The sequence below is a fragment of the Branchiostoma belcheri genome, unplaced genomic scaffold, assembly GCF_001625305.1.
Source record: "Branchiostoma belcheri isolate BF01 breed outbred unplaced genomic scaffold, Haploidv18h27 scaffold302, whole genome shotgun sequence".
Lineage (NCBI taxonomy): Eukaryota > Metazoa > Chordata > Leptocardii > Amphioxiformes > Branchiostomatidae > Branchiostoma > Branchiostoma belcheri.
This window is the reverse complement of record NW_017803913.1, coordinates 152,776-162,293: the sequence shown is the minus strand read 5'-3', so window position 1 is coordinate 162,293 and position 9,518 is coordinate 152,776. Positions and strand designations below refer to the sequence as shown.

Below are 9,518 nucleotides of genomic sequence, written 5' to 3'. Positions count from 1 at the left end.
TCACTTAGTTTCACAAATATGCATTGTAGACAGTGCGTCCTGTGTAGAGTGTTTGAAATTGTGCTAATGTGCACCAAAGTAAAATGTATGGAGAATTGAAAACACCCCTACTGTGGCCTCTGTGGTTCAAGGGCTATAGAAACAGAGATTGGCACTGCACTTCTATACCGAAAGTTGTGGGTTTAAACTAACTTTATACTGTATGTCACTTTTGCTCCAAATGTCACATGTCATGTTATGTATCCATGCAGCTCAGAGATGGGAAGACACGGGAGCGTACTGGCGCTCCTGGTACGAGACGGCTGACTTCCAGGAACAACTGGAGAACCTGTACAACCAGCTCACGCCTCTGTACAACAACCTGCACGCTTACGTCAGGAAGAAGCTCAGGGCTACATACGGACAAGACAAGATCAGCGCCACTGGGCCCATCCCTGCTCATCTGCTAGGTTTGTGTGATATCAGAAATATTTTTTTAAAAGGGCTAACAGGCAATAGTCAATGGTGGCTGTCTGGAAGACATTGAGCTAAATATTTCATTGTTTCTTTCTATCCTTAGTAACACATTGACTGATTTGATCGATGTACATGTAGGTAACATGTGGTCTCAATCCTGGATCAACATCTACGACCTAGTGGAGCCCTACCCTGGCAAGACGAGCCTGGATGTGACACCGAAGATGCAGGAAGATGTGAGCAGATCCCTTTCATTTATATCCTACTGTTTGAAGCAACTATTCTTTGCCGAGAACGTCTCTGCTATGCTAGATATAGGCTTGCATGGACTGCCTTTGATGCCTAGTTAGGCAGGTCTTGATGAGACTCGAAATCATCAGAGTTTTATCCACCTAGCGACTTGTCATGATACTGCCGCTAAAATTTCCGGTTTTAATATCTGTACATGCTAAGAATGTTGGTCCGTAGACGGCTCTTGTGCCTGGAAAAAGTGTCATGAATTTGGACCCCCCAGCAAACACGGACACTCGGCTATGTCAGTTCTCAACTCAGATTAGAATCACACAGTCTACCAGAACTAGGACGAACCTAACTCACGTCCAACTGGGAATGGTGAAACTCAGTTTAGAGTATCACATAGTCTATCAGAACTTGAACAAAGATAACATGTGTCCTACTAGAAGTGGTGAAACTCAGATCAGAATCACACAGTCCATCAGAACTAGGACAAAGTTAACTCACGTCCAACTGGGAATGGTAAAACTCAGTTAAGAATATCACATAGTCTATCAGAACTTGAACAAAGATAACATGTGTCCTACTAGAAGTGGTGAAACTCAGGTCAGAATCACACAGTCTATCAGAACTAGGACTAACCTAACTCACGTTCAACTAGGAGTGGTGAAACTCAGGTCAGAATCACACAGTCTATCAGAACTAGGACTAACCTAACTCACGTCCAACAAGGATAGGAATGGTGGAACTCAGGTCAGAATCACACAGTCTATCGGAACTTGGACAAACTTAACTCACGTCTAACTAGGAGTGGTGAAACTCAGGTCAGAATCACACAGCCTATCAGAACTAGGACAAACCTAACTCACGTCCAGCTAGGAGTGGTGAAATTTGGACCCCCTAGCAAACACGGACACCCAGCTATGTCAGTTCTAACAGTGATTAATGCTCATCAGGGATGGACAGTCGATCGGATGTTCCGTACGTCAGACGACTTCTTTAAGGACATGGGTCAAGTGGAGATGCCGCAGAACTTCTGGGACAACTCCATGTTCGTCAAACCGGCAGACAGAGAAGTGGTCTGTCACGCGTCCGCATGGGACTTCTACAACGCGCATGATGTCAGGTTGGTCACTCAGCCTAGACAAGCAAGTTGTTCGCCCTCGGCCTGCGCTGTTAGTCTGATTAAGACTACAGGTCACGTATATTGACTTATGACGTATATCTCTATTACTGCAGTGATGAATCTGAATTAACATCAATTATACAAATCATAACAGACAAGAGACATGACAGACAATCAGACAACAGGCGAAGTAACGGGGAGGTCAACAAGGCAAAAAAAATAAATTCGACCCTATTCTAGCACGTACGAAGCGCTACTCCAACAGCCCTTTGCCCTATATAGTAAAACTCCTAAATGAGGCAACGTAAACAATTAATGTGTTGTCTTTTTTCATGTATATATGTAGAGATCATGTAGATATGTGGTCGCAATTCAATTATTTTATGTATACATTTTTAAAGGTGAACACTGATGTAAGGAAACATGCAATCCAGCCTCAGGGCTGCAAAATGTTTTTAAATCATCATCATCATGATAACCTTGATAAAACACTTTAGGGTGTGCCTCAAGTTTTATCTCATTGGCTCAGCCGGCAACTGAAAGGAATAACAAAGATGTGACTAGATTCAGTTCATATAATGTTTCGATGATAATGATCATAAGAACAAATGCTGTATGTGTACAGGGTTAAAATGTGCACCAACATCAACATGGACGACCTGGTCACCATCCACCACGAGATGGGTCACATCGAGTACTACCTACAGTACAAGCACCATCCCGTTCCGTTCCGGCGGGGAGGAAACCCGGGCTTCCATGAAGCGGTGGGAGATCTGCTGGCTCTGTCCGTGGCCACTCCGACACACTTACAGGGAATCGGCCTCTTGGACAATGTGGAAGACGACAACGGTAGGCCTTACAGCAGAGGATCTGGTTTCTTATTTGGTAAAAAATTCCTAAATTAAAAAGAGAAACGTTATATGGAAATCACCTCCCATTTGTTTAATCCTCTCATGATCCAGAGTCTGACATCAACTTCCTGATGAGTATGGCCCTGGATAAGATCTCGTTTCTGCCGTTTGGCTACCTGATGGACCAGTGGAGATGGGCGGTCTTCAACGGCTCTATCACTCCGGCAACCTACAACGAGGAGTGGTGGAAATTAAGGTCAGAATCACACAGTATATCAGAACTAGGACAAAACTAACTCACGTCCAACTAGAAGGGGTGAAACTCAGGTCAGAATCACACAGTCTATCAGAACTAGGACAAATCTAACTCACGTCCAACTAGGAGTGGTGAAACTCAGGTCAGAATTACACAAAATATCAGAACTAGGAAAACTTAACTCACGTCGAACTAAGAGTGATGAAACTCAGGTCAGAATCACACAGTCTATCGGAACTAGGAAAAATCTAGCTCAAGACCAACTAGGAGTGGTGATGGGTTAGAATCACACATGTACAGTCTATCATAACTAGGACAAAATTTAACTCGCGTCCAACCAGGGGTTTTGATACTCAGGTCAGAATCATGCAGTCTATCAGAACTAGGACAAACCTAACTCACGTCCAGCTAGGAGTGGTGAAACTCAGGTCAGAATCACACAGTCTATCAGAACTAGGACAAACCTAACTCACGTTCAACTAGGAGTGGTGAAACTCAGATCAGAATCACACAGTCTGTCAGAACTAGGACAAACCTAACTCACGTTCAACTAGGAGTGGTGAAACTCAGGTCAGAATCACACAGTCTATCAGAACTAGGACAAACCTAACTCACGTCCAACTAGGAGTGGTGAAACTCAGGTCAGAATCACACAGTCTATCAGAACTAGGACAAACCTAACTCACGTCCAACTAGGATAGGAGTGGTGAAACTCAGGTCAGAATCACACAGTCTATCAGAACTAGGACAAACCTAACTCACGTCCAACTAGGAGTGGTGAAACTCAGGTCAGAATCACACAGTCTATCAGAACTAGGACAAACCTAACTCACGTCCAACTAGGATAGGAGTGGTGAAACTCAGGTCAGAATCACACAGTCTATCAGAACTAGGACAAACCTAACTACCGTCCAACTAGGAGTGGTGAAACTCAGGTCAGAATCACACAGTCTATTAGAACTAGGACAAACCTAACTCACGTCCAACTAGGAGTGGTGAAAATCAGGACAGAATCACACAGTCTTTCAGAACTAGGACAAACCTAACTTACGTCCAACCAGGAGTGGTGGAAACTCAGGTCAGAATCACACAGTCTATCAGCCTGAACTAGGACAAACCTAACTCACGTCCAACTAAGAGTGGTGAAACTCAGGTCAGAACAACTCAGTCTATCAGAACTAGGACAACCTAACTCACGTCTAACTAGGAGTGGTGAAACTCAGGTCAGAATCACACAGTCTATCAGGTCTAGGACAAACCTAACTCACGTCCAACTAGGAGTGGCGAAACTCAGGTCAGAATCACTCAGTCTATCAGAAGTAGGACGAACCTAGCTCACGTTCAACTAGGAGTGGCGAAACTCAGGTCAGAATTACACAGTCTATCAGAACTCAGTCTATCACTCAGTCTATCAGAAGTAGGACTAACCTAACTCACGTTCATCTAGGTGTGGTGGAAACTCAGGTCAGAATCACACAGTCTATCAGAACTAGGACAAACCTAACTCACGTCCAGCGAGGAGTGGTGAAATTTGGACCCCCTTGCAAACACGGACACGTAGCTATATCAGTTCTAATAGTGATTAATGTTCATCAGGGATGGACAGTCGATCGGATGTTCCGTACGTCAGACGACTTCTTTAAGGAGATGGGTCAAGTGGAGACTGCCGCAGAACTTCTGGGACAACTCCATGTTCGTCAAACCGGCAGACAGAGAAGTTGGTCTGTCACGCGTCCGCATGGGACTCTACAACGCGCATGATGTCAGGTAGGTCACTCAGCCTAGACAAGCAAGTTTATTTTTATTTTTATTTTTATTTATTGAGCTTTACAGATTTAAAAAAAAGTCTGTGAGGAGCCGGGAACAGAAAGCTGGTTTCTCTACGGGGCCGGCTCCTCAACAGAGATACATGTACATAGCACCGAGACAAATAATACATCAAGATACATCTAAATATCAGAACTAAAAATATACAGTATACAAAATAACAAATAACAATAAAGGCAGTAAGGTATGGATAAGTGGTTAGGCAGGCATGACATCTACAAATGGAGGACCAGGTGCATATGTTATCGGTGGAATATGTGGAGTGTACCCGGGATATGTAATAAGTGGCTAACAATTTCCTGACAGATGAAATGCTAAGATTTGTGTACAAATGTTGACGGATTGTTACAGGTAAAGTGTTCCAGATGAGTACTACACGGCTAAAATATGAAAAGGTAAATGTTTCAGTTTTACATGGGCGGACAGTAAATTGAAATTGGTCGGTAAAGCGAAGAGATCTACTAGGTACAGAAACTTTAACAAAACGAGATATATCAATGGAGTAAAAACCACGAATACACTTGAAAAGGAATAATACATCGAAAAGTTCCCGTCTATAACACAGCGGTAACAGATTGGTAGAGGTAAGTCGATCCCTGTATGACAGTTCGTAGTTGTTACAGATGTATTTAGGTCTTCATAAGCTAGACATCTGGTAAGTTCAGTACCATCAATGCTATATGTATATTCAATAGGGGTGGACTTTCGTGTAACACTGACTACGGAGCATTTGGAGGGATGAAATCTCATTTGCCATGTTTTACTCCAAAAGGCAAGTCTTTCCAAGTCAGCCTGAAATCTTATACAATCAAAAATCGAGTTTATACTTTTAAAACATTTGGCATCATCAGCAAACATGGCCATCCTGCCGAAATGTACGTAGTCAGGTAAGTCATTGATGTATAACAAAAATAGAAACGAGCCAAGGATTGATCCTTGAGGGACCCCGGATAATAAAGGCAAGTAGTTAGACTTCTGACCTTCAACAATTGTTCTTTGTTGGCGATCGTAGAGGTAATCGCTTATCAAGGTAAGGAGTTGACTATCAAATCCATATAACTTCAGCTTATGTACAAGTAGCCTGTGAGAAATAGTGTCAAAGGCTTTACAGAAATCTAAAAAAATAACATCTACTTGTCCAGATGCATCTAAAACCTGACCTATTTCATCGTATACCTCTAGTAGTTGAGTTGTTCGCCCTCGGCCTGCGTTGTTAATCTGAATGAGACTACAGGTCACGTATGTTGACTTATGACGTATGACTCTATTACTGAAGTAAAGAATCTGAATTAACATCAATGATACAAATCATAACCTTGACAAAACACTTGAGGGTGTGCCTCATCCTCAAGTTTTATCTCATTGAATAAGCCGTCAATGGAGTGGAATGACAAAGATGTGACTAGATTCAGTTCATATAATGTTTCGATAATAATGATAAGAACAAATATTGTATGAATAATACAGGGTTAAGATGTGCACCAACATCAACATGGACGACCTGGTCACCATCCACCACGAGATGGGTCACATCGAGTACTATCTACAGTACAAGCACCATCCCGTTCCGTTCCGGCGGGGAGGAAACCCGGGCTTCCATGAAGCGGTGGGAGATCTGCTGGCTCTGTCCGTGGCCACTCCGACACACTTACAGGGAATCGGCCTCTTGGACAATGTGGAAGACGACAACGGTAGGCCTTACAGCAGAAGATCTGGTTTCTTATTTGGTAAGAAATTCTTAATTTTAAAAAACATTATGTAAAAATCACCTCCTATCTGTTCAATCCTCTCATGATCCAGAGTCTGACATCAACTTCCTGATGAGTATGGCCCTGGACAAGATCTCGTTCCTGCCGTTCGGTTACCTGATGGACCAGTGGAGATGGGCGGTCTTCAACGGCTCTATCACTCCGGCAACCTACAACGAGGAGTGGTGGAAACTCAGGTCAGAATCACACAGTCCATCAGAACTAGGACAAACCTAACTCACGTCAAACTAGCAGTGGTGAAACTCAGGTCAGAATCACACAGTCTATCAGAACTAGGAAACCTAACTCTCGTCCAACTAGGAGTGGTAAAACCAGGTCAGAATCACACAGCCTATCAGAACTAGGACAAACCTAATTCACGTCCAACTAGGATAGGAGTGGGGAAACTCAGGTCAGAATATAATCACAGAGTCTATCCAAACTAGGAAGAACCTAACTCTCGTCCAACCAAGAGTGGTGAAACTCAGGTTAGAATCAGACAGTCTATCAGAACTAGGACAAACCTAACTCACGTCCAACTAGGGTAGGAGTGATGAAACTCAGGTCAGAATCACACAGTCTGTCAAAACTAGGACAAACCTAGCTCACGTCTAACTAGGAGTGGTGAAACTCAGGTCAGAATCGCACAGTCTATCAGAACTAGGACAAATCTAACTCACGTCCAACAAGGATAGAAGTAGTGAAACTCAGATCAGAATCACACAATCAGAACTAGGACAAATTTAACTCACGTCCATCAAGAATAGGAGTAATGAAACTCAGGTTAGAATCACACAGTCTATCAAAACTAGAACAAACCTAACTCCCGTCCGACTAGGAGTGGTGATACTCGGGTCAGAATCACACAAAATATCAGAACTATGACAAACTTAACTCACGTCGAACTAAGACTGATAAAACTCAGGTCAGAATCACACAGTCTATCAGAACTAGGACAAACCTAACTCACGTCCAACTAGGAGTGGTGAAACTCAGGTTAGAATCACACAGTCTATCAGAACTAGGACAAACCTAACTCACGTCCAACTAGGAGTGGTGAAACTCGGGTTAGAATCACACAGTCTATCAGAACTAGGAAAAACCTATATTAAACTCACGTTCAATTAGGATAGGAGTGGTGAAAGTCAGGTCAGAATCACACAACTTATCATGAGAACTAGGACAACAAGGATAGGAATGGTGGAACTCAGATCAGAATTACTCAGTCTATCAGAAGTAGGACTAACCTAACTCACGTCGAACTAGGAGTGGTGATAGGTTAGAATCAGACAGTCTATCAGAACTAAGACAAAAATTTAACTCGTGTCCAACCAGAGGTTGTGAAACTCAGGTCAGAATCACACAGTCTATCAGCCTGACTAGGACAATCCTAACTCACGTCCAACTAGGACTCAGGTCAGAATAACACAGTCTATCAGAACTAGGACAAACCCAACTTACGCTCAAGCATGGCCCACTTGTTACACGAATATCTCTCTATCGTACACTAATAGAGTACTTTCCCATACAGGACTCATTACCAGGGTATCGTGCCACCTATCCCGAGGAACCCCGCCAAAGACTTTGATCCCGGCGCTAAATTCCACATCCCTGGTAACACCCCTTACATCAGGTCTGTTTCTTGTTGGTTATACTGCACTTTATGTGTACCAAGGAATGTATAAATATTGCAAAAAAGTCACAAACGCATAAAGTGAGCTAGATAAGATGTAGGTCAATGAAGAACACATAGAATGACTATTACACGTTCTCACTTCACAAAATTCACTTTCAGTGTTTTGTTCCCTGGCGTGTACCTTTCGGTTCCGTGGCATATACGCCGCGAACCCGACTTTGCCTCGTGAGAATGGCTTTATGTATAGAATATCTTGCAATATCTGTTAGATTATATGGGGGTTGATGACAAGGTAAAGTTTTTGCGTTGTTTCACCGTGTAGGTACTTTGTGAGTTTTGTAGTTCAGTTCCAGTTCCACAAGGCCCTGTGTGAGACTTCCGGGCACACCGGTCCGCTGCACAAGTGTGACATCTCTGCAGGGCCCAACAAGGCGGCCGCTGGGGAAAAGTTGGCGTGAGTTGTTATATCGTATTCCTGTCGAACTCTAAGGCAACAGTGTTCTCTTTGTGCTCTCTTCTTTCTTTGTTTACAGCACCTCAGGGGCCATTAGCGTGCACTGTTGTGCTATTGTCGTATAATCGTCTGATGGCATTCTTGTGGTAGTTGAGCAAGATTAAATTGTCTTGTTCTAGAAAATCTAGAAGTTGTCAGATCCTTGTTGGCGGTAGGTTCTGTCACAATTTGCTTACGAATTCTATGGCATAAAAATTGCATGACTACCGACGATCGTGGCCCCCCGTAGGACATATCATTTACTAGTACCTTCTATCTACTCTGATTTACATGTATGTAGCATGGTAGCATTTTTTTAAATTGAAATAATGATGGAGATATTGATGGTAACAATCGCCACCCCATCCTCCGACAATCACACAGCCGAATGCTCCAGATGGGTTCCAGTGAGGAGTGGCCTGTCGCCATGGAGGTGATCACTGGCCAAAGGACGATGTCAGCTCAGCCGATCGTGGAGTACTTCCAACCACTCATCACTTGGTTGGAAACACAGAACGCTGGAGAGAGGCTCGGCTGGGACGAAAGCTGGACTCCTACTTGTGAGTAGCTTTCATGGTCAAAAACCAATGCTTCAGTGCCATCAGTACAGGATTAGAATGTTCATTTTCATGAGATTTGTACGATCTAAGATAGTCCAACGCATTTTCATATTTTCAAAAGGGGGTTCATACATTATTAAGAGAGAGTAGATCTTTATAATCTGATACAATCTATGTTCCCCTTCTTTATACATCTAAGCTGTACAGATAAATTTATATTTCTAATGAGCTTAGACAAACCTGTATTGAAATATATCTGTTCTTACCTTTTTGCCATTACTAAGAAACGAGAAGAAACCGAATTTACTTGATTGTAGCTACTTGACGATGT

General features: G+C 43.0%; 1 protein-coding gene across 1 annotated transcript in view; it reads left to right on the top strand.

Annotated features, from left to right (window-relative positions):
• LOC109474351 (angiotensin-converting enzyme-like) overlaps positions 1–9,518 on the top strand; it is a 17,498-nt gene that overhangs the window by 5,543 nt on the left and 2,437 nt on the right. Inside the window, exons 6-11 of the mRNA XM_019774644.1 lie at positions 1,647–1,816; positions 6,218–6,441; positions 6,551–6,695; positions 8,030–8,131; positions 8,457–8,588; positions 9,012–9,187. Of these exons, the coding sequence (XP_019630203.1) occupies positions 1,647–1,816; positions 6,218–6,441; positions 6,551–6,695; positions 8,030–8,131; positions 8,457–8,588; positions 9,012–9,187 (949 nt within the window). The remainder of the gene's footprint in view (positions 1–1,646; positions 1,817–6,217; positions 6,442–6,550; positions 6,696–8,029; positions 8,132–8,456; positions 8,589–9,011; positions 9,188–9,518) is intronic.